Source organism: Leuciscus leuciscus (assembly GCF_965113295.1).
Source record: "Leuciscus leuciscus genome assembly, chromosome: 23".
Classification (NCBI taxonomy): Eukaryota; Metazoa; Chordata; class Actinopteri; order Cypriniformes; family Leuciscidae; genus Leuciscus; species Leuciscus leuciscus.
This window is the reverse complement of record NC_138747.1, coordinates 19,709,738-19,736,596: the sequence shown is the minus strand read 5'-3', so window position 1 is coordinate 19,736,596 and position 26,859 is coordinate 19,709,738. Positions and strand designations below refer to the sequence as shown.

Sequence of the window (26,859 nt, the reverse complement as noted above, 5' to 3'; positions counted from 1 at the left end):
AAAAAAATGTCATGTGATATGTATACTGTCATTTATAAATATATAACTAGTCAAAGTGTTTTAAGGAATTTTAGCTTTTAAACATCTACCCATAGTTGGGTATACACACTCCAACTGGTAAAAAAAAACTAAAACAACAACATTCAGTTCAAGTCAGAATGTTTTGAAAGCTCTGACTTCTCTCATTCTCTGTCATTTATAAGAACAAAAATAGCAGATGCCTCAAAAGCTACCTCAATACATATTTCATGTGCTTCATTTTTGCAAGAAATTGTAGAGATGATTAGCAAATAAGTATTTTTGCTGTCATCAACGACATGGATCTATTTTTGCCATTCTAGGGGTTTCTATAGAAACTGATCATTTGGCCTTGAACAACTCTAAGTTGTCTTTTCTTAATTCTTAACAGCAGTTCCGACATACGTAAAAAGCACATCTGAAGACTTCTTTGGAAATGTATTCAAATTAACACATAAACTGTAAGCACTAGAGGTCAACATGCACAGGACAGTGACATAAATGATGTTCTTTAGAGGATATAGACCACAACAGAAAAGTCCAATCTGAGAAAATAATGTGTTATAGCAGCGTTTCTGCCGTTGCTATGGAATTCCCTCTGAATGCAGAACACTAACATTTCCAGTGAGTGCAAAAGTCAGTCAGCTGTGAATGTTTCGAGCATGCTGCTTGAGTGAGACAGATTTCTGCACTTTAAGCAGTGATGCCCTTAATCAAGATGGCCTTTGTGTAGCCAGACATGAGACGGCCCCCTATTGTGTGTAATGCTTCAATAGAAGCCTTGGTATCCCCTGCTGCCCAGTTTATGGGTTAGAAAGAGTTGCTGGTCAGAACTCACCATTTTCTCTACTGTCATGGTGTTGACTTCCTGTACTGCGTCTGACAGGTTCTCTTTGGTGGATGTTGCAGACAAACCCGTCTCTAGCTCTTCCAGCTCTCTTTCCAGTCTGGGGTCAATAGAGGGAGAGACAGAGGAAAATAAAATAAGTTTTTTTAAATATTTATTTTTATATAACCAATCCATCTTATTTTTAATGTAACAGCGGGGATGGGCATTTCTAACTTAAATGTGCAAAGCTTCCAGTGTCATTCAATAGCCTGTACAAAAATCGCCTGTTATGCTGCTTGATATTTCAAACTATGCTATTTGACATCACATTATTTGAATTTATTATCAGAATTATAAACACACTGCTTTGTAGTGCAAAATAGTTTTACTTTTTACAGCACTTTGTTATTCTTCTAGTTATTTACCTACGTAACAGCTAAAGAATCAAAAGTCTTGCACATTCAAAGAAAATAGCTTACTTCTGCATTGCAAGATGAGGTTTCGGAATGGGAATGGGTTTATCTTTATGTAAGGAAAAACATAGTTGTTTCTACAATTAATAATATTCATTTTATACTACAGGGCTGTTCAATGCTTGAATCTGATTAGTTGACACACGTTTTAAGGTGTGCAATTATTTTCAGGGAAACACACGGCTAAAGTAGTTCCGGGCTAATCTTAAATTACATGTTCCATATCACTTCGCCAAATGATTTCAGGTATTTTTAAAGGTCCATACAGCCTACAACAGCAAAATAACCAAAAACCACAACGACACTAGCCAAACAAATAAATATAGTATATAGTAAACAAAACACTCTCACGGAAAATGGTTCTAAACAGTACCAAATTAGGGTTCTTCGACTTGTAACAATAGCAGAACCCTTTTTGGTGCTAAATAGAACCCTTTTTATAAGGTTCCATAAAGAACCATGCTTTGAAAGTGCTATATAGAATATATGTTTATTTTCATTACTATTAGTATATTATCTTCATATTATTAATATTAATATTATTTTTTATAAATTATTTTTTAATATTGTTTAGTTTTTTTAGCCCTCTATCTGCCTGGTCTTATATTTTGTTGCCTCTATTTGGGTTTTACATTAAAAAAACCAATAAAAAAAACCAGCATGTTCTTGTTCAAGTACTTTTCTTTTTTATTGAAATGGCAGATTGTAGCAAAAATTACAGTGATCTAATAACAGTTGTTAGCTGAATACATTAATAAATAACAATTGACATTGAACACGATATAGATGTAATGAAGACCAAGTTCCAGTGAAATATCATCACAATCCCCTACAATGTCTTTACATCCTTCATTATGTGTGTATTCTGAGCAGTTTCTCTCTTCAGATGATGAGGTTATGGTACGGGACAGCATCTGAAATAAAAAATTGAGTTTAGAGTTAAATTGTGTCTCTTCCATTTGATTATGTAAAAACAATTATGTTCATGAAGGCCAAAATTAGCAAAAATGGATAGAATGAGGCCTTTACCATGTTAAAAGGAAAAAGTGATATAAAGTCATGGTATAGCTTTAATGTTTTTTTTTGTGACTGGTATGTTTAAGCATAAAGTCATACTAAAAAAAATCAAACATATGGATCATAAATTCCATATCTCTGTTACTTTGTGGAGAAGAGAAGATGAGTATCCTTAACTGAACAGAGCTGCTCTCACAGTTCTAACATGTTCTGTTAAACTAAAAGAGAAAAATACATAATTGTTAGGAAATGATTGTTACAATTTTATGATTGTTACAACAAGTTATAATTTATAGACAATTTAAGAAAGAAATCATTTACCTGTTGAGAGTATGTTGACAGTCAATGAGGAGGCTTTGACAGTTACTGATTTGAAAAACAAAAAGGCGGGAATAAAGATGCCTAAACTCTAACACAAAGAACCATTTCAGCATATAAAGGGTTCTTCAGGACGATACGGTACTAAATAGAACCGTTACTGCGTGTAAAGAACCTTTAATGAACCATATAAACGACAAATTATTTCCATGTTTTTTTTGCCACAAAATTACGTTTTATTATGTATTATGTATTTATTATTTATTATGGAAAAGCACATCCTCTCTTTTTCCCGCTCCCCCACTCAAACGCACACACGATGTAAATGTGTTGTCAGCGCCGCTCTCACGATTTTAGCAATAAAATAGTTTAGCAACTTAAAAGCTATGTGACATTTCTCACTAGCAAGGAAATACCGGCGCTGTTCTTGGAGCAAAATAAACGTACAGTTTCGATATTAGTAGAGATGCTGCTGACGAACACTGTTGAGAGACACACAGTACTCCGGTAATTCACACATGCTTAATATCTCTCTCTCTCTCTCTCTCTCTCTCTCTCTCTCTCTCTCTCTCTCTCTCTCTCTCTCTCTCTCTCTCTCTGTAATAACTGCATTAAACTACTATCAGTGGCTGAGGCCTCCGTTACTAGCTCTCAAATGACTTTTGGGAATTAGCAAAGGGGGCTTGGGATTAAATACTTAAAGGAGACATATCATGCTTTTAAATCATTCCTTTTTACATATAAATCATACATTTGTGGTCTATATAAAGCGGAACTGCAATGCTTGGGTCTGAATTCCTCATTATTATAGTTCCACAGGCCCCTTTTTTACCCCTTTTCTGATGTGTGTCTGAGAGCAACTCGTTTTGGTGCGGTCTCTTTAAATGCAAATGAGACGCGTCATACCCCGCCCCCTCTCCAGTCTGCAGAGGTGACACTCGGTTCAACTCCACCCCGTTCGGCCATTTTTGTAGTTTGATAGCAGAGATACGATTATCTAGCAGCACAGAAACTTTTGGACATCCAAGATTTCTGTCAACACAGAAAACATTTCATCATTGGATAGTTTTTTCGTTTTATTAAAGTGTTGTTTTATGTCAGCTTAATGCCCGGAACGCTTTTCAGAAAAGATAAGGCAACTTATTTTGCACAATTCACACGGTAATTCAGGAAAAAAATATCTCCGAATGCTGCACTTGAAACTTTGGTCTTCCGACCTTTTACCACTGTGTCGATTTATTTTGATTAATATGTGCGAGGGAGAGAGAGCAAGACAGCGCTTAGTTTGGAGACGGTGAAGATTTGTTTACACTCGCCTGGCTCGGAAGAGAGAGAGAGCGCGCGCGACCGGGTCTCACTGCTCGTTCTTTCAGTTAAACATATGCCCTGTCACAAGCGCGGCAGTTCATCTGCATTACTCTCACCGATCAAATAAGACTTTGGCGGGTGCTAAAACAAGTTCAATGCAGGAAAAACCCTGTTGTTGCTGAAGTAGTTATCCTTGAAGTGCTTCGCGTTCGCGCACACAGAAATGACTATGGGTACATTTCCGTTAAAAATAAAACTCAACAAGGCACTTCGAAGAGGTTCTGATGCTGGGAGACGGTGTAACTGTTAATGAAGCGTGTGGGTTACTACATCCAACAACCGAACACTTTGACTTACCCTCTTGTAACTTCTGCATCCTTGAGCTTAGACTACAAAATCACAGCGAGAAATAAATATGGCGGATTGCTCGAAGTGTTGAGCCGGTAGTCGATGTCCTTATTTGGCAATTCCGCTGCAAATACTGTGACGTAATAGTTCACAAAACGTCATAGATAAATAAGGCCAAAACAGAATATAAAGATATCAACGAAACACCTGAAGAGACTAATTTGAAATTTTCTATACTTCTAAACACTAAAAATATACAACAAAATGCATTTAAGGGCTAAAAAAGTGGATTTAGCATGATATGTCCCCTTTAAGAAAGTAGTCCTAAACACAAGGTGTGCATTATTTCTCTAATAATTTAACGGCCCATTGTCAATTAATCCTTTCTTATTATATATCTGCACCAATTAAAATCTGTTCTCTTTGTTATTTACAATTATGTACACATGTATTAACACATTTTTAGGTTACAGGACAAAACACTTTCACAAAGTTAAAGGATCTGTGGCAATTAAAATCTGTTCACGGCACACCTTTATGAGAGGGACTTCCACACCAGGCCTTACTGGCATTGGCTGTTTACTGGCATGATTCACTGGTTGGCATACCAGTTCTGTGCCAGGAGCCCTTGCAGCCAGAGCAGAGATTTAATCAGGGAATGGAGATCCAGACTGACTGCTCTGACCCATGCCACTTTTTCACCATTAGAAATAAACTGAGACAAATCACATAAGAAAAATCTTGGCCACTAGATCCATAATACACAGTCCAGGCTGATGGATCCCACATTAGGGACTCTAACAGCAGCTGGACTGAAAAACAGAGGCAGGAGACAGACATCTACTTCCATTTACTAGTCATTTTATTAAAAGTGTCTCCTTTTATAGTTAAATGCAACTCTTTATTGCACTGGTGTGACTGGTTTACCTAAGAATGGTCTCCTCAAGACCTCTGGTTTTGGCCTCGTCTTCCCGCAACTGTTTTGTGGTCTCGTCTTCCTCCGGTCCTGCAGAGGGTGCACCGTCTAGCAGCCATCTTTCCCTCAGTGCCTTTGACTACAAGAAAATGCACATTTTCTGTAAGCAAGGAATACTCAAATGACCTTGTGCATTTGTCAAAATATGCAATAGGCTATGCAACAGAATATACTCTGGGGAACATTGTATCCCACAATGCAACCTTCTGTGAAAAAATGTAACAAATTATATAGAAGCAATCATTCGTATTTTTTTTAATCATTGATTTATTAAAAAAAAATTCCATTAATCCAAATGTTTCCACCAAATGTCATTTTTAACTCACATGTGAAATATTATTTTTTTTGTATTTTTTTTGAGCGGTCAGTTATGGCATTTAATTAAAAAATATTTGAGCATTGATTGCTGCAACTGACCAATCAGAATCAAGTATTTCAAGAGAGCTATGTAACAATGTTGCACACTGTATACCGTTTTTAATTTTTTTGTAAATAGTATGCAGTATATAAGTAATCAGTATGCTTCTATTCCATTTTGAACACAGCTAATACACTACTGGTCATCGTTACAAACAATACAATTTTTAATGTTAAGGGAAAAAAGTCTCCAATGCTCAACAAGGCAATATTTATTTAATAAAAAATACAGTAAAAACAATAATATTGTGAAATATTACAATTTAAAATAAATATTTTAAATATTTTCTGTGATTTCAAAGCTGAATTGTCAACAGTCATTACTCAATTTATCAGTGTCACATGACCCTTCATTCTAATCATTCTAATTTTGTGCTCAGGTATCAATCAATTATTACTGGAGCTCAATGATTAATAATGGTTCTTATTATTATCAATGTTAAAAACATTTTTGCTGCTTAATATTTTTGTGGAAACCATGATACAATTTTAATCTATAAAGAACAGCATTTTTTTTTTTTTATAGAAATGTTTTGTAATATTATAAATGTCTTTACAAAATTGTACTTACCCCAAACCTTTGAAAGATAATGTGTTACAGAGATCACAAAAACAGAAAGAAGCAACATTTTCAACATTGATAATAATAAAAAAATAGAGTAATGGCTGCTGAATTGCAAAAAGCTTTGCCATCACAGGAATAAATTACATTTACATTTACATTTAGTCATTTAGCAGACGCTTTTGTCCAAAGCGACTTACAAATTGGGACTAAATTAAGCAAGTCATCGTGAAGAGGCAAAAAACAACGCAATAAGTGCTCAAAATACGAAGTTCAGGCATTATTCAGAGTAGCATAAGCCCGATAAGCGAGAATTTATAGAAAAAAAAAAAATATATATATATATATATATATTTCTTTTTTATGAGGTTAAGTGCTCACGGAAGAGAAGAGTTTTCAGCTCTTTTTTGAATGTTGTCATGGATTCTGCATTCCGGATGCCGGTGGGGAGATCATTCCACCAGCATGGAACTGTGAATGAGAATGTTCTGGAAAGTGATTTTTTGGCTCTCTGTGATGGGACCACGAGACGTCGCTCGTTGACCGATCGAAGGCTTCTGGTAGGGATGTAGACTTGTAGGAGTGAGTGAAAGTAGGAGGGAGCTGAGCCTGTGACAGATCTGTAAGCAAGCGTCAGTGCCTTGAACTTGATGCGAGCAGAGAGAGGTAGCCAGTGCAGTGAGATGAACAAAGGAGTGACGTGGGCCCTCTTGGGCTCGTTGAAGACAAGACGAGCTGCAGCGTTCTGAATCATTTGTAGAGGTTTAGTTGCACATGATGGAAGTCCAGCCAGAAGAGCATTGCAGTAGTCAAGCCTAGTAATGACCAGGGCCTGGACGAGAAGTTGTGTTGCATGTTCAGTTAGGACAGGCCTGATCTTCCTGATGTTGTGCAGTGCAAACCTGCATGATCGAGCTGTCTTTGAAATGTGATCTGTGAAGGTCAGCTGGTCATCAACTGTTACTCCAAGATTTCTGACCGACCTTGATGGGGTGATTGATGATGAGTCTAGCTGGATAGTGAAGTCGTGTTGCAGAGACGGATTGGCAGGGAGGACGAGAAGCTCAGTCTTTGCCAGGTTGAGCTGCAGGTGATGTTCCTTCATCCATGTCGAGATGTCCGCCAGACAGCTTGAGATCCGTGCAGCTACTGTGGGATCATCTGGTTGAAATGAGAGGAAGAGCTGTGTGTCATCAGCATAGCAGTGGTAGGAGAAACCATGTGCCTGTATGATGTGTCCCAGTGATGTGGTGTAGATGGAGAAGAGGAGGGGACCAAGAACTGAACCCTGAGGAACCCCTGTGGTCAGATGATGTGCTCTGGATGCCTCGCCTCTCCATGCGACCCTGAAGGACCTACCTGTGAGATAGGACTCAAACCAGTGGAGGGAGGTTCCTGTGATGCCCAGTGCTGAGAGGCTGGACATAAGGATCTGATGATTCACAGTGTCGAAGGCAGCAGACAGATCCAGAAGAATGAGAACTGAGGATTTGGAAGCAGCTTTTGCGATCCGTAGGGCTTCTGTGACCGACAGTAATGCAGTCTCAGTTGAGTGTCCTTTCTTGAAGCCGGATTGGTTGGCGTCCAGCTGGTTGTTCAGAGACAGGAATGATGTTACTTGGTTGAAAACAGCTCTTTCAAGTGTTTTTGCAATGAATGGTAGGAGAGAGATAGGTCTGTAATTGTCTACAAATGATGTGTTTAGTGTTGGTTTTTTAAGCAGTGGGGTTACCCGAGCCTGCTTGAATGCAGTAGGGAAAGTGCCAGTATGGAGGGATGAGTTGATGATGTGTGTGAGTGCTGGTAGAAGTACAGGAGAGATGGCTTGTAAAAGGTGTGAGGGGATAGGGTCTAGAGGGCAGGTGGTAGGATGACTGGACATAATAAGTTTAGATACTTCTTCCTTGGTTAGCGGAGAGAAGGAGGAGAGAAGGTTATTGGCTGTGGGAGAGGTTGGTCTGTGTTCCTGTGTGTGTGGAGCTGAGAACTGACTGCTGATAGTTGTTGTTTTGTCGGTGAAGAAGTTAGCAAAATCGTCAGCAGTTAAAGAGGAGGTTGGTGGTGGTGGGGGTGGACAGAGGAGAGAGTTGAATGTCTTGAAGAGTGATCGTGAGTTAGAGGCGCTTTTGATCTTGTTGTGGAAGTGGGAAGATTTTGCAGCATGAATATCAACAGAAAATGAAGAGAGGAGAGATTGATACATACTCAGGTCAGATGTGTCTTTTGATTTGATGCGCCATTTCCTCTCTGCTGCCCTGAGTTCAGTCCGCTGTTCACGAAGAACCTCAGATAACCAGGGGTTAGAGGGAGTAGCGCGTGCAGGCCTGGAGGAGAGAGGGCAGATTTTGTCTAGAGAAGAGGTTAGAGTGGAGAATAAGGTATCCGTTGCGGTATTCACATCCAGAGATGAGAATTGTGAGGGTGAGGGAAGAGAAGATGACACGGCAGAGGAAAGATTGGCGGGAGAAAGTGAGCGCAGGTTTCGTCTGAAAGTGACTGGTGGGAGGATTGGTGGTGCAGGGGTAGAGAGTTGTAGACTGAAAGTTATGAGGAAATGATCTGAAACATGGAGAGGTGTCACCAAAATGTTGTCTGTGATACAGTTGCGTGTGTAAACCAGGTCCAGTTGGTTGCCTGATTTGTGAGTACCTGTGGTGATGAGCCGTTTGAGATCGAAAGAGGCTAGGAGAGAAATGAAGTCTGTTGCATGTGGCTTTTCAAGATGAATGTTGAAGTCACCAAAGACTACAAGTGGGGTGCCGTCCTCAGGAAAAGAGGACAGCAGCACATCCAGCTCCTCTACGAAGTTACCCAGCTGACCTGGGGGGCGATAAATGACTACAAAATTGATCTTAATGGGAGTTGTAAGTGTAATAGCATGATATCCAAATGAGTTGTTGTTGCATAGAGAAGAGAGCGCTGAGTATTTCCAGTTGTTAGAAATGAGAAACCCTGTACCCCCACCCCTCCCAGACTGGCGAGGGGAGTGAGAGAAAGAGAAATTGCTAGAGAGAGCAGCGGGGGTAGCTGAGTCTTCTGGACGAATCCAGGTCTCAGTCAAGCCCAAGATACTAAGAGTAGAATGAGATACAAAGGCTGGAATAAAGTCAGCTTTATTGACTGCTGACTGACAATTCCATAGACCCATGGAAAGAGAGAGAGGTGTGTGAGAGGATGAGAGAATGGGACGCAGATTAGCAGTATTGCGCTGCCTTTTGTGAATGATGAAAGGGCGTTGCCGAGAGATAACAGGAATGTATTGAAAGCACATGTAGAGTAAGGAGGAAAAGGATAAAAGTGGGAGGGGAAAGGGAGAAGAAGATACTTAAGTGCCTTCCTGGTGTCCTCGCTCGGTGGAGTCGTGCAGGTAGAGTCGATGGTCTTTACCCGAGTCGGTCTTCACACGAGGAGGCTGAACACGAGAGCTGAACGCTCCCGCTGACGCTTCCGCGACAGCGCGCAGACTACAGAAATATAGTGCTGTCACTGCCTGAGTGAGGACAGCTGTGTCGCCGAGCAATTAAAGCAATAAAGCGAAAAAGTCCCGAATCGAAAGTGCTAAAAGCCAGTACTTAAGTGCAATTAAACAGCAATAATAATAGTACTAATTTCCACTCACGGCTGTTAGTTAGAGTGTTAACGCGTCTAGATAAAATACAGATTTGTGAGAAGGTAAAAATGAAAAATAAGCACAGAATCGAACATACACTTACCTTGAGTCAAATACAATGCTGAATTACAGCAGAACTGGTGTATTTCGAAAAAACCACCAAACATTTTAAAATATTTTAAAATAGAAAACAGTCTTTAAATTGCAATAATATTTCACATATTACTGTTGTTTAACTGTATTTTGATCAAATCGTTATTGTATTCTTTACCAATGCAAATACATATTTAGGGTAAAGATGGTGTTGTTACAATGAAGTTACAATGAAGTTACAATGTTGCTACAATCGTTTTAACTAATATCCCCCAATACAGGTCTTTACTGGTTTAGAGAATAAATAAAAATCACACTTGGTGAAAAAAAAGCAAGATTTAGTGACGTTAGAAAGTGATGAACATTATAGAAAATTTCCATGGCAAAATAAAATAAAATATATGTATAGATAAATGTGATTCATGCATCAGTTGAACAATGATGATAGTGACACATGACCCAAAAGAGTTTGAATTATGTTGTCTCCAGCCTTTGGAGATCTCCTATGAGAGAAGAGATCTTTACTAACCAAATAGTGCACAGCTCTTGCTCTCAGAGCCTGAATTATTCAGTTAATTGGCACTAAAATCTAAGTGTTGAGCTGGCAAGCTGCCTCGGCACCAAACCAGGCACTGCTCTGATTTACTCTCTGAAACTGATCTTACCCTCTTCTTGACTCTTAAAGCCTGATGGTTGCTTATTGGTAAGCATTAAACTATATGCCAATTTGTTTGCCATTCACAAACGGCATAAGATGTCACGTGTATAGGCTGTCCTGTACCCAGCCCATTTCCAGCAACCATTAAAAAAAGTCTTCAGCTAAGTACAGTTCCTTCAAAACTTCAGGAATATAGACTGGGCGGGGTAATAATGCTGCTATGCAAACCTTTTACAGTAGCTCATGCAAATCCAAATCCAATCCTTTTTTGCTGATTTTAGTATACTGCAGTCCTAGCATCATTTATGTTGATTAGTTATTTTATTGCAATATATGGATATCTGACAGGCAGTCAAAAAAGAAAAATCATAGATAAGTCTGAGCATTATGGAAGTGAGTTGTATTATTTGGTGGCTGTCCAGCCCCTTAAGGGCTCTTGGCATTAACTGCTAAATGCTCTGCAGGCCTTGGACATTCCTGCCTCTCCCAGCTGTTACTGATCAAACCTTTGAAGATGGCCATCTTCTTCCTTTCTGTCAAGTCATAACATTCTTTATGTGCTAATTCTACATTATATATTTTGATTCATGCATAATAGTTCATGAATACCCATTCTGTCTTCTCTAAGCTATTTCTGGGCCAATAGTTCAGATTTGTTCTTGCCCTGGCAGTTTTTTTTACTGATATATAAAATTGTTCAGCTTTATTTACAGAAAAAAATATTTTCTAAACCATTAATTAATTCATTGTTTGTTTTTACAAAGAGCAATATTTTTATTAATAAAATTTTTGTAAATATTATAACTAATATATATATATATATATATATATATATATAGTTAAATAGTGAATAATAGTTATAATATTTACAAAAAATTTTTTAATAAAGTTTCTCATTTGCATTATAGCTGGCGATAATACTATGTAATTCCATGACAACTAGAGCTGTAGATTAATATTCATGTCTATAGATATGTTAATATATAATCATATTTTTTATAATAAGGAGAGATAATTTGTAACCAGATCATTTAAACTTCTTCCTCTTATCCAGCTACATAATATTACCTCGGTAAACATCTGAATATGATCAAGGAACATATGATAGTAAATAGCACTGGTCTTTTTATCACTAAAGGAGTAATTCAATCATATTTTGAGTATAGGTCATCAGTGAGCATTATTTCTATTTTATTCTTTACCTTACTTCTTTCGTTTCTTTGTTTTCTTTCATCTCCTTTTTCATTTTAGCTTGAACTGCCACCTCCCACTCCCCAGAGACCCACTGTGGGAGAGCGTACTGACCACACACACACACACACACACACACACACACCTCTTCACTGACACAATGCAATAAAAAATACAGGACAAAGCCCACAAGCGCCTATGTGCTTATAGTGGCAGAGCCATTGTTTTCAAAACTAAATGGATCCAGATTTTTAGGCAACAGATTAAAACAAAGACATCTGTTGGCCTATTAGAGTTCACATGTGTCACGTGACCTGTGTTAACCCATCCCACTAATCAAATCACACCTAACCAATCCGTATCATTAACATCCTGTCAGTACATCCTTTAATCAGTCTGGAGAAACCAAAGAGCCAATCAAAACAGGGAAGCTTTGGAGCCAAAATACTGACCATAGTATGAGTATGACACTTCATACAGACACATAGGCTTTAAGCAGGACTTGGCCAGAGGCCTAAAACTGCATAGCTTCTTACCTCAATTGGTTTGAATTGTTCTGTATTTGGACAGAACCCTTTGGCCCCTATCTTAGATTGACAAATGCCTGCTCATATATCAGAGAGCATGTGTTTTCAGGACTCTCAGAGGCCCCTCCATACTTTTGCGACCTGCGGCCCATTATTCACTGGCTATTCATCTCTCTCTCTTTCTCTTTCTCTCCCTTTGCATTTTGCTGACTCTGAATGGAAGCTCCATAGAAACTGCTAATGAGGAGAGTTTTTGGATCTTATCTCTGGCCAGCACAGCAAAGTCTCTCAACCACAGCTGCTCTAAAGTTGTGAAGCATCAAAACACACACACACACACACAGAAAAAACACAGCTAGTTTCAACTTCCACAATATTTACAAGAAGGACTGTCAATAATAATGATGATCCAATTAATTACAGCATAAGATGAATAAATACTCAAGTTAAATCACAATTAATCATATATATTAGTATCTGCAGCCTCCAAAAGAAGATAATGCAAAAACATGACATCATTGTGGCAGAAGTAAGCATTACATGCAATGAAAAAGCATCCACTTTACAATGTTTCTCAGACTGTCTCAAATAGATTAACACAAGATACATTTTGGTATTAATGTACAGATTCGTACCTATGCCACATGAGCACCTATTTTGGTGAAATAGTGAGTTAAGTAAATGCCAAAAATCATTATTGACATTGTTAACAGTACAGTGGAACAGTAAAATTGCAGTGTTATTATAGTATTATTTATATAGTATTAATTCATTTTTTAATTAGTTTTTCATTTTAATTTTAGGAAATTTTGGTATTTGCTTCTGTCATTATAATTTTTTATTATTTAGTTTTATTTCATTTGTAGTAATTTCAACTTCAGGTTCACGACAACTTTTCTAATTCAACATGCTGCTGCTGCATAAATAGACATACATAAATCCCGTTGCAGATCTAGGCAGGTGGAGCTGGAGGGTTTCAGAGGAACTCTGAACAATGAACCAGACTATTTAAATGTTGATCAAGGAATCTCATTGGCTGCAGGATCAGCAGAGGCCAATCAGCTTGTGCCATGTGGTAAATAAGTGATTGCTTTCAGATTGCATGTAAAGATTCTATCAGCATGTGCCCTCTAGAGTTTCATGCTTGAACTAAATATTAGGTCAACCGGGTATGTAAACAGAAAAACATGCATACTGCACAATGTATGCTGGACACTCAGGGTGTGCGTTAACTCTTTTTGAACATACTGGTGCTACAAATGTTGAAAGTGTTGTAGCACAGGCCACACAGTTATAGCATATTATAAAACGGTTAGTTCCAATCCTTGATTCTGATTGGTCAATAGCTGTGTTTTATTCACGAGAACAGTTCTATGCATCACTACACAACACCCCTAGCAACCACTCTTAGCAACTTAAAAATGTTTGATCTCATTATACTGTTCATTAAAGCTAGAGTAGAGTATTGTGAGAGATTGTGTAAGCGAGTGTACCTGCATTTGCAGAAGACATAGCATTTTCCTTCAGGTCAGTCCTATATTAATAATAAAAAAAAATCTGTTTGAATGTTCGCTGCGATATCTTGTCCTATTAACAGTCAAGGGGTTTTCCCGTGCCCTAGTCATTTGTCAGTTGCTTCTTGCTTTTCCGTGTTCACAAGTTTGAGTCCTTTCAATGTAAAAGTCTTCACTACTGACTGACTCACTCATAAAGACAGTTTTTGCCGCCATTTAATGGCGAAATAATGTATGTAACTTCTGTTGCTGTTTATGGTCAGGGACAATTTTTTCCAGTGGAAGGAAGGCTTTTAGTGATTTTACTTTAGGGAAAGTAGCATAGATACATATTTTTCGGCTTTAATATTTGTATTGTGTGGTAACCGTTTTATAAAAGCAATAAGGTACTCGAGGCTAGTGCTGTATCGTGAATAAGTCACAGCGGAAGGGGCGAAGCGGAGCGGAGTACAGCCTCGAGTACCTTATTGCTTACATAAGTATAAAAGCCTTACCATTTCTGAAAACAACCATAAATAGTGCAGTTCATCATGCATGCTATGTATGTATGTATGCTAATTATGTTATCAATCACATAAATAACCTGTTTTTTAGGGCTGGGCAATGTATCTTAGGTTGTTGTTTTTGAGTTTATGGACCAAAATAATAGGCCTATATGAAATAAATATGAATAGAAGTCTCATAACATTATGGTTAACAAAGAGCCTATTTTTCTTGTGCATATGGTATTTTCATACATTATTAACGGTGTTAATAATTTTTTATGTGTATTAACAATTATTATATATTACACTATTATACTTTATTTGCATAATATATCTTTATTCCTAATAACTTTTATTAATCTGTATACTGTCTTTATTCTGTTAATTTCTTTTATAACTTTAAAATACAAAATACATGAAATACATACATTTTTATCAAACATCCTCAATATAAGTAGGCCTATCCACATCCTTCTAAAGTAATCTTTAACTCTTCCAGAAAACGCTTGACATAAAAACAAAAATTTGATTTGACAATATGATCTGACATTGTTCCGCCAGACTACTTCTCACCACTACTTTCTGTTTTAGTCCAATCATCCCCTTATTGTTTCAGAAAGTAGTAAAACAGTGAGTGTCAACTATAAACACATCTGAAGTGTAAAGCCTTGTGCACACATGGGATGATAATTGCGTGTGCTTATCGCCGATGTTTAACACCTCGTGACTAAACAAAGGGCGCCAATATGTGTATGCACACTGACGCGCAAAACGGCAGGCATAAAAGCATAATTTTAAAAAAACGCCTCGGGTTCGTTTTTCTGGTTTGACGTGCCGCGTTAAAATCTGGCCAACCAATGAGTTTGCCGCTTTTGTTCACGTGCCTGGAGCTGCTAAAGTTACAGTACTTGGTGGCGTACCTTGTGTACCGGGGTATTTCTGTTTTTCAATAAGCGCCATCTACTTTCAGGGAGTGAATTTGAACGTTCACTTGGCACATCACCAGTGAAAATCGCTTGGGTATGAACACAAAGACGTCTCGAAAAACGAAAAAAGTTTGCCTGTAATGAGTGGAAGCAAAACGCTGCAATACAACAAACAACAAACTCACACTTCACACAAACAAACAGCTCTGTCTCACACACATGCAAAACTTTCCCATGCATGCTACTGTGGTAAATTTATTCATAGCACAGCCAGATTTTTTCATAGCACATGGGATATATGTGGCAATGTACAGCCCTGACATAAAATAAGTTTTAGTATGATAGCATGCTATATTCCAAACATATCCGAAGACATTAAAATGTCTATTCTAAACTACAGAATAAACAGAAATGGGGGGAAAAAGACCTCCAACAGTTCACAGTCATGTACACCTGACCTGAGGGCCACAGAGACAATACACCATATATTTAGCAGAGTAAAGCATTTCCCTCTTCCCACAAACAGGATGTCTTATCACCCCCCATGGCAGATTCTCCTTCCTGTGTCTGACGGGGTGTTCTTGGCCAAGACTGCACCAAATCACAGTGGTCCAGTCAACACTAATATTATCAAACAACCTTAAAAATGCAGCACTTATAACAGGGATCCCTACTCCAAGGGGTCCTTATAACCTGAAAAAGTTTGAAGACCCCTGGCATAAATAATAATGGATCGAAGGGAAATCAAAGAATATGGAAGTACATTTCTCTGGCACATAGAAAAATAGCATGCTTTGTTAAATCATAATTATAACATAAAAAGTCATAATAAAGCTATAAATATGTGAAATGGTGAGATAAATATCATAATAAAAAAAATAAATAAAAAAAAACACGAAATGATGACAAGACGAAATGACACAAAAGTAGAAAATTATGAAAAAATCATAATTATGGGAAAAATGGGCTTCTATAAAAGAGACATGGGGTTAGAATGAGTGAAACGGTTTAATGAAGCTGTAAACTGTCACTTCATCTTTAATACTGTAGTAGGCCTTTGAATTGCCTTTTTATTAATTTTTTTACAGATTAACGGGTGAAATAGTGGGTTACCTTTCGAATGGAACTCAACGCTGCATCATGGCATTGACACTATGGGAAAGCTTCTGCATGACCGGTGTCTGAAGTACGTGTGAAAAAATGCTCATCTTGATTGGTTGTTGTGAGGTAGGGTGATGTAGCATATCGTTTTTGTTTAATCATATGTTTTAGACAGTATGGCCAGCAAAAAATGCTAAGTTAGGAGTTCGCCTTTCTCATTGGCTTCCTCATTCCACCCGAGGGTGTAGCATCTTCCAAGGCACTATCCTAGGGTGCATCCTTGCAAGATGCTTGTGTTGGCCACACATTCACAAGGGGTTAAAGCAAAAAAAAAAATTATTTTGACTGAAAAATTATCCTTGGCCAAACCCCATTCAACAGCCTGTCATACACACAGTTTAGAGCAGTTTTTTCTTCTTCTTGTAATTACAGTAGGAGTATAGTGAGTACATGCTTTACCTTCACAAATGAAATACTCAAAGAACATTTGCATTTAAAGAAAGGCCATTTTGAACTGCGTTTCTATTATTTACACACTTTATGAAATTTCAATGTTTTCAATCTAATGCTTTTACAAGACTTGACTCTTTGTGATGTAGTCATACAAATAATTAACCATTTGCATAACAAGTTTTTATTTCTCAAATAATAAAAGCCAACAGAGCGTTTGCCGAAAAGTGAGCTAATGTCACAAACTATACATAATATAATCTGTTTTTAACCTAGCCATTATAAATAAATAATATAATGTTTTTTTTTTTTTTTATCTATGTTGATTATATGAAAAGTGAACAACATGAGCAGGGCCGTACGCAGGATTTTATAAATACCGAGGTCCTTGCTATAGTGATCCTGCTATGGGCGTTCATGGGGGTTCGTGGGCATTATTCTCTTAACAGACATTTACATCGATAGTCTGGCGTTATCATTTATTTGCTTTTGGTGTACTGTGGAGTGGGTAAAACTGTTTTTAATGGCAGGCTAGAAGATACCGTTGACTCGTGCTAGCCTAGCACCGGCGAACTATGCAACTGGAAGGACTGGATGAAAATTTTTTAAAACTGTCTCCACTGATAAATAACACCTAGGCTAACTTGGAAATGAGGTCCGATGTCCAAAATCCTGAACCACCCCTTTAATATTTATACAATACTACTATTATGGCATTATAATTAATGGGTTCTTGTGTTATTAAATTGAGCTTATATTTTCCACTGTAATTAGCAAAGAACATTTATATGTGTTAAATGTGTTATATGTGTTATACATTGTAATAATGTTAATCTCATGGGCACAGTATGCAATACCTGCTCTTCCTCTCTCATCTCCATCCCATTCTCTCTTTCTTCTTCTCGCAGTCTCCTAATCTTTAACTTCCCAAAGCTGAGCTTTGATTGATACAGTCTTTGCAAACTGATTGTTTTTTTTACTCGTTTAATACTTTTATCGTAAACAGTTGTTTGGTTTAGCTAATTACATCTAAACAAGGCCAGATCGTTAACTGAAATATGACCGTTAACTGAAAGCGTGTCGTGAAGCGTCGCGCTGGAATTGGCGCTCGGCTCGCACCTTCTGTGAACATAAAGCCCTAAAGCCTACTTTGATTAGATTTTTTTCACCTTGCCTGGGAAAACAAGCGAGCGTTGCGACGGTGTCGCTCTCTATTTCGGCGCACTTTTCATTGCACGTGAACTGGAGCGCGTCTCATAAATAAACCGAAACTCAGCGTATAGGCTACTTCACAGGCATGTGATATATAGATGATGAGAGAGAGAGAGAGAGAGAGAGAGAGAGAGCTTGAAATGTCTACTTTTAAGCAAAATAATAGAAACAGACTACTCTCTTATGTAATTCGTATAAAATGTGAATTTCTCTGTATAGGCACGTTCACTACATTTGGAAATTGTGTAATTATATTTATTAAACGTGTAGAATACTTTCAAAACCGTTACAGTATTAGAAATTCAGACGTTCATGATATCAAAAAAAGAAACATATTAGAATAACTTTTAAAAAGGAGTGAACACGGAGCAGTTTTTCCGTGAGCGGGAATGGAAAACCCGGAGTGGGCTTGGAGCGGAGTGATTAAAGAACGCTTAGAGTGCAGAGAGGAACGTGCTTTCGCTCCACTGCAGGCTTTGATCACATTCCCCTCAGCAGGGTGAATACAACTCATCTTTCCTTAATTTAAGACCTATTCAAACTGAAATTAAGACATTTATTACACTATTTGAGTAATGTAAGCATATTTACGGCCTCAAAGTTATGAAAAGTGAATTTAAGACATAAGGACAGGCGGTAACCCTGCAATTGACGGAAAACCTGCATTCATAAGATTTAACAGCCTGGACATGGATTCAATCCCAGGATCATATGTCCTTCTGGGTTGGTCCAGTCTTTCTGCTCAACAAATGTCTGTCACAGCCTTGATGGGCAGACATTTTCCCTCAGTGTGGTGGCATTGGTGTTAACATTCCCATGGCATCAACTCCATAACGCAGCATCGAGTTACATATGTAACCCTGTTCCTTGAGAAGGGAACGAGATGCTGCCACACTGAGGAGTCCGTGGTGTAAGGGCCCTTTTATGGTCTTGCTGACACGCTACACTATGCCACCTGTCCTCACATCAGCCAATCAAGATTGCCGTGTTTTTACACGTACTTCAGACACTGTTCACGCAGAAGCGTTCCCATAGCGTCAACGCCATGACGTAGTGTCTCATTCCCTTCTCAGGAAACCGGGTTACATAACCAGATAATTTATTTTATTTTATTTTATATAAATATATATGACATGTCATGACAAATATGTTGGCCTCAGATGTCAGTGTCTTACCTTGAGGTGCTGAAGCTGTCGTCGGTCATCCTCTAGTTGTCTTTTCTTATTCTCAATTTCTGTCTGTCTTTTCCTCCTTTCCTGTGAATAAAGAAATATCTGATATTAAGAGAAATACTGAGTAAATACACATCCAAAGCACTAACATGATTTTGTGCTGGTGTATTGTTAAAACAAAATGCATGCAAACACAAACAACCAAATTCCTCTGGTATTTTCTGTACCACTCAGCGATTGCACTGTTTTTCGAAAGTTTTAAAACATTAGTTTCCTTTTGGTGTTTAAGTTTGGCTAAAAAAGGTTTTCTGAGGGATTCAATATTTTGTTGAAACTCATACCATTGCTCTCAGACCAGAGCATGGGTGATAATGAGTGCTAACAATCATCATATGTGAGAGAAAATGAGCTGAGAACAAATGTGTTCATCAAACAGTGAGACCCCAACCAGCAGGGAGAGTGGTGTGTGTGATGTGTGTGTGAAGTGTGCACACATGTGTGAGGACTAAAAAAGGTGCATGGATTAACAGATTGAACTATTACAGTCCTCTTTTTTTCAAAGAAAAGAATACAAAACATTACAAATGAAATAAAATAAACAATCAATCGATAAATAAAGATTTATATTATCATATTAAAATATTTAAGTTGACTTAAAACATGATTCTACCATAAAACAGACAAAAATAAGACATCTGATTTAAGTTTTAAGTAAAGGCAAAATCTGAATATGAAGAGAACTGTGTTGTTATTTTCTTGGTTTCATTGTTAGATGTGTTCTTTTATTTTTGTTATACAAGCAGTTGTAATATGCAGTTTTCAATGACTATCATATTGAAGTTCAAATTGCTATCGTAATTCTCAAAAAAAAAAAAATCACTTTATTTTATTTCTATTTCGATCTGAAACGCAAGTATCAAACGCGAAACGCAAGTAACTTTGTGGGCGGATATCGCAAATCTAAAATAAGTCGTCTGAAGTAGCTTCATTATTCATAGGTGTGGTTTGGGCGTAACGTGCAATAAACCAATCAGAGCATCATCTCACATTCCCTTTAAGAGCAGGCGCGCTTGTTCCATGGCGGATTGCTATTATAACAGCGGATTTGCCAGGCGCACGCCAGGAGCGGTTCACAGCCGAGGAGACCGACATTCTCGTCAGGGCCGTAAAAGAGAGAAGTTGCATTGTATGGGGATGGGAGAAACCCACCCAAACTAGCTTCAGTTAAACAGGCGTATAATAATTTTGGTAAATGTGTAAGCAAGATTTATGCCTATTTTTTTCACATCTTCATGGACACAACAATGATTTCCCTCTGAGGTAATATTTTTCCTTGTAATTATGTATGATTTGCAAAAATGGGAACTGCTGCGTGTAGATGAGAGAAGCAAAGTGTATGCTCGTTGTGCACATGCTACATTATGGCCAAGTATGTGCCCTTAAAATCTGAATAATGCGCCACTGACTTTAGACTAGGTTTTTCCTGGATATTTTAATCCAAAAATCTTACATATTGTGCCTTTAATGGCATTTTAGACAAGGGCAGGCAAATTGTTTTTAAGCCACATACTGTATGTAAAAATCTCTGACCCAGTTTCAAATTTGTGAAATGGGTTCAGTAGGTGGGTTTATTAGGACTGCCACGGGAACGTGGTGTGTGAGAATCTGACTTACTGCAATAGCCTGGAGCCGTTCCTGCTGTGAGCCTGATTCTGACATCCTGAAAGACAGAGATAATATATTAGGCTGGTAGATACAACAATGGTCCCAAACAGAGGACAGATTTGCTTCCTGTTGGTAATTTGACTCTCTTAGCTATTTTGGTGAATTCAGAAGACTGAGTGTAAAATTACATAGTTGCCGCCTTCACATAGGTATATTGTATATACTGTATATGAGATGATCATACCCACACAACACATAACCACAATGTTGTAATTACCATTGGGGAATTTTCCTAGAGCCCTGACTTTGAAGTGATAATTAAGAATCATGATGGAAGCATATTGTTATTGATTATTAAAATGTATAGATAGAAAGATAGATAGAAAGATAGAAAGATAGATAGATAGATAGATAGATAGATAGATAGATAGATAGATAGATAGATAGATAGATAGATAGATAGATAGATAGATAGATAGATAGATAGATAGATAGATCTGTTAAAGGTCTCAAAAATAATAAAGACTGCCAAGAGATGCAGCTTAAAATGGTGCTTTCCCACAATGCATGAAGGGAAAAGTTTGAAAAAAACGATTCTGGAGCTTTTCTGAGATTTGAGTCATGCTGAGTTTGATTGAGCAAGAGAAGAAAATATTCAGCATTGGAGTGAAACTGCAAAAATTCCTTTGTAAGGTTTGAGCAATTGTTTCCATAAATAGCATAAAATGGCTGAAGAACGGTTTTAACGTTGACCACGTCCTCATGCGGGACAGATTGCTGTAGACAAATGGCAGTGTGAAGTTATTACAAATTAAATCGGTTTTCCAATCAGGAACATCCTCATTCAACTCACTCCCTCATTTATTGTCAACACACACACATTTCCTTGTTCATTCACTAAAAGCCCAGCCTAAAAGGTCTTCCAAACAGTAAGATGGACCCCTGCTGTCAGCCCCGTCTGCTGAAGGACACAGCTGTGGCGGAGGCTCCTATGCCATCAGGTAAAAGAAGAATGTGAAGGTTGTTCTCCGACCCACCACATTCGCATTCCCATCCCCCCCCCACGAGTAAAACACAACACCTGTACAAATAGCCTGGCAGAGGAACTGAACGGATGACAGCAGCAAAAGAGTGGAGTTAGTGCATGATGCTGAACCTGGTAACCATACGCCAACACTAGGTGATTATGCAAACATCCTTTTGGAAGGCAATATGACTGGTAGGATGATGTTTAAAACTATGCTTTTTATCTGAACTATTATAATATAGTGAATTTATATCTAAATCTCAAATATCCAAACCATCATTATTATATGATTGGAGATACCGACCTTGCTTTTAGATACCGATACCAGTCGTTAAAACAGGTGGAAAAATCATATAGACTAGTAATGGGAAGTCCAATTCTTTTCCGCAAACTGGTGCTTTTGGACAGTTGGTTTCAATGAAACCGGTTCAGAAAAACGATTCACCAGTCAATATACGCAATCATGCAAATATGTCACGTATATGCAATTATATTATTAAATCATGATGTGAAACACAGAAGTTTTATGTCTAAAGCATGAAGTGAATAAACTAGTCTTAACTCACCTCTTTATAAACCATTTCGCCCCCTCATTTAAGTCAACTGCTAGTTTTTGCATGCTCATATCAGCTATCATATATCATTGGTTCTTCACGGAGATGTCTGAGTCTGAACTGTTTCCTCAGTTCAGTGTTCTAGTGACTCGAGAAATGTTGTAACCATTAATCAATCCTTGACTTGAGAACTTCTATCAGTGTACTGCTGTTGAACTACTAGCATCGGAAAACTTTACAGCAAAAGACATTAGAAACATACATCCCCCCCTCCCTTTTATAACACTGAATGAGTTGGCAAAATTTGGCATCATAGGATATACTAGGCATTGGCTCGTTTCGATTGAGCAACTAGATCTGTGCTGACTCAAGCCATGAGTTGTTTCAGAAGGTTCAGTCCGATTTAGTGAACTGGTTCATCAAGTTCACTAAAAAGAACCGGATCAAAGGAAAGATTTATTCGCGAACTGGAAATCACTATAGACTTATATTTAAGGAGCGCCCTGAGCCATATCTACGGAGCAGAATAACAGAGACGAGTTGGGCCGCATGATCAATCGAAATTAAACCGGAATCGCAATATGGCTTAGTGCAATGATCTAATCACAAAGGCTGTGATTTAATTTGATAAATATATACGCTGCATCAGAGTGAAGCACGACGCTGTATTCTTACACATGAGCGGTCCATTATCTGATGTTTGCAGTATCTTAGAGTGGCTTGGTTTGCAGTAAATGCAAAAGTTTGGGTCGATTTAATGTGCATTTGGGAACAAGGCAACCATCTTCCCAAACTTGTAATGAGAAGCGCTTACCAAAAGAAAACTTTAGGAGCTTTATATTATAGATATTGTTGTTTTGTAGCCATATTAACATACGCATTTACAAAATTGACCAAATTGTGCAGCTCTACAAACCACAGCAAACCTGGATTTTTATAGTCACAACTAGTGTTTTTCCCCAAATCGTGCAGACCTAATTGAGAGTGAAATCTTTTGATTTGGACTAGTAAACAACTACCCGGAACTACCTGGCAACACTCCCAGAAAACCCTAGCAAATCAACAGCAACATGCTAATAACCATTCAGAACGCCTTAGCGATCACCAACACCGCTAAGGTTACCAGGGTAAGATGTTTACCCTGGTAACGACCAACACCACCCTAAAATTGTAACAAACCATTCACATTTTTTACAGAAAATATAAAAACGTAGCCATCTTCCCTTTTTTATCATGGAACAAATTTAAAATTGGTATAGCATAAGTGTCATGGTTAGGTGTCTGTAATAAAGCACACAATAAAGGTGAAACTCAAGAAGAAATTTAATATGATACTCTACATATTAAACAGGAGAAAATCTAGAGAAATATATAAACAAATAACACACAGAACTTAAACAATGCAGGACAAGAAACAGGAAGAAACTGAGGGCTTAAATAAATGGGCAAACAAATGAGCCAATGAGATAATAAACAAGACACACCTGAACTCAAATCAATCAGAAACCATGGAGACGAACAGGCAGGGAACAGATGAAGACAGTTAACTAATTAACAAACTAGAAAGCTGACCTCGAAACAGACATAAAAAAAAAAAAAAAAAACAGACCAAAGATTCAATCAAAACGTGACTCTGTGTGTGTGTGTGTGTGTGTGTGTGTGTGTGTGTGTGTGTGTGTGTGTGTGTGTGTGTGTGAGTGTGTGAGTGTGTGAGTGTGTGAGTGTGTGAGTGTGTGTGAGTGTGTGTGAGTGTGTGTGAGTGTGTGTGAGTGTGTGTGAGTGTGTGTGAGTGTGTGTGAGTGTGTGTGAGTGTGTGTGAGTGTGTGTGAGTGTGTGTGAGTGTGTGTGAGTGTGTGTGAGTGTGTGTGAGTGTGTGTGTGTGAGTGTGTGTGAGTGTGTGTGAGTGTGTGTGAGTGTGTGTGAGTGTGTGTGAGTGTGTGTGAGTGTGTGTGAGTGTGTGTGAGTGTGTGTGAGTGTGTGTGAGTGTGAGTGTGTGTGAGTGTGTGTGAGTGTGTGTGAGTGTGTGTGAGTGTGTGTGTGTGAGTGTGTGTGAGTGTGTGTGTGAGTGTGTGTGAGTGTGTGTGAGTGTGTGTGAGTGTGTGTGTGAGTGTGTGTGAGTGTGTGTGAGTGTGTGTGAGTGTGTGTGTGAGTGTGTGTGAGTGTGTGTGAGTGTGTGTGAGTGTGTGTGAGTGAGTGTGTGTGAGTGTGTGTGAGTGTGTGTGAGTGTGTGTGAGTGTGTGTGAGTGTGTGTGAGTGTGTGTGAGTGTGTGTGAGTGTGTGTGAGTGTGTGTGAGTGTGTGTGAGTGTGTGTGAGTGTGTGTGAGTGTGTGTGAGTGTGTGTGAGTGTGTGTGAGTGTGTGTGAGTGTGTGTGAGTGAGTGTGAGTGAGTGTGAGTGTGTGAGTGTGTGTGTGTGAGTGTGTGTGTGTGAGTGTGTGTGTGTGAGTGTGTGTGTGTGAGTGTGTGAGTGTGTGAGTGTGTGTGTGTGAGTGTGTGAGTGTGTGTGTGTGAGTGTGAGAGAGAGTTCTGCTTGACTTCTGCATTGATCAGAAATGATTACTCAGCAAATTTCACATCCAGACAGACTGATGATTCACTGAACAAAACACTGCAGTTCTCCAGCCACCTGATAACACACTCCATCATTAAGCAAAACAACTAAACAGATCTATATGGACACAAATATTTAATGCAAGCAAACTATTTGTGTTATGCAAAATATTTGGCCAGTTTGAGATTATTGTACCAGACTGGCAGATGACAGAAGTGTTTAGTCAATTTTGACTAGATATTGCGTAAAATGCGTATTTTTGTTTCCTTTCAACTGTTACGTGTCATTTGCAACCAATACTGAAGAATTCCTGTCACTTGCAGCACAAATGAAGTGCGAATGCAATGGCTAAATTGGGAATAGCTTAATAGCATTACTCTTCCTATATATGGCAAAAATAGTGAGAGCAGTATGCTAGTATGCTATTCCAATGACTGTTTTCAAACAGGTTTCCCAAACACTCCCCTTGACTAGCATAAGTTGGATAAACAATTAGTCTCATGCCTAAAGGCCTGTTCACACCAACACAAATGTTCGACGCAAAAATTTTCACATTTTCGGATTCTTTCTTTGTCACTAAGCAAAATAGTCTGATCATGAGTGTAACAGAGTTGTAGTTTAATTAAGATGTTTATCGTGTCACATTTTCACACCAGACATTAATCTTGGAGTGAACAGCCCAACACTGGCTGAGCCAATATTTTGTCAGGGATTCTCAGACAAACAGGCTGAATTTGGAATATAAATACCACTGAACGGCAATAATTGCTATGCTAATATGCTACTCCGAATTTAGCGTTTACACATTTGAGTGGAATCAGTCTATAAATTATTTACAAATACAGATACCCATATTGGGTAAGAAGCAAGAAAAGTAGGTTAGTTAGCTTCACAAACAGAAGAAAAAATGCTTCATAAAAAGAAACTGTTCCCTACATATTGAGCTCAGTGCAAATCTGGCGTAGTGCTGGGTTCAGGGTCACTAGGTCAGTGTTGTCAGGCATAAAATTACATAATAATGTAATTCTCACAGAACCGTAAGGTCTCTTCTGTAAGGACTTTTCTCTCTCTCTCTTAAAAAAACAACAACAAAAAAACTAAAAAAAACTATACAGCTGCAGATTCTGTGCAGTGGAGGCTCAGTCATCTGTAAAATGAGGGTCATGTGTCTTGTTAATTTTCCTCCCGTCACATGCTTATCTGCCACAGCTAGCACAAACAACAGCAGGATCTCAGAGCAGGTCCGGTCAGCACGCCCCATTCGCCAGCTGATTAGATTTCCTTTACAAGCTTAACGCTTTAATAGCTGTCAACAGCGTGTCCAAGTTGTCTTGTAATGTTATGTAAGAGCCAGTAATGGGGAAAAACTAGCCTACTAAAAACTTCTAAAACTACTCAGTTAAGTTGCTCTTTTCAGTTAGTCACACTACAAGCACTACAATACTTATACATTTTAAATATATAACTTAATTTTAATTTAATAATGTTTTTGCAATTACTTTTAAATAGCTGGTGTGATTTTTAGTGCTGGTCATTTCCCCTCAATAAGTGTAGACTATACTGTTAAAAAGTTTTGTGTTGGTAAAACATTTTTTTAAAGTCTCTTATGCTCAACAAGGCTGCATTTATTTAATCAAAAATCCAGTAAAAAGAGTAATATTGTGACATATAAAAATTTTCAGTCTATAGGTGTGTAGTGTTTCTTTACAAAGAAGGCAACTACTGGCCTGGGCTGCGTTTCCCAAAAGCATCGTAAGCCTACGGTGGTCGTAGAGACCATTGGTGGCAATTGTTCAACTATCAACTGAGGCTTACGATAATTTTGGAAAACGCAGCCCTGGTAGCATAATACTCAGTCT

The 26,859-nt window shown here is 38.1% G+C and overlaps 1 protein-coding gene across 2 annotated transcripts in view; it reads right to left on the bottom strand.

Moving 5' to 3' along the window:
* palm1a (paralemmin 1a) overlaps nt 1-26,859 on the bottom strand; it is a 52,928-nt gene that overhangs the window by 8,700 nt on the left and 17,369 nt on the right. For both annotated transcript variants that reach the window (XM_082156782.1, XM_082156783.1), the window contains exons 2-5: nt 20,880-20,925; nt 19,209-19,289; nt 5,239-5,366; nt 857-965 (exon numbers count right to left, since the gene is read on the bottom strand). In XM_082156782.1, coding sequence (XP_082012908.1) covers nt 857-965; nt 5,239-5,366; nt 19,209-19,289; nt 20,880-20,925 — 364 coding nt within the window. The remainder of the gene's footprint in view (nt 1-856; nt 966-5,238; nt 5,367-19,208; nt 19,290-20,879; nt 20,926-26,859) is intronic.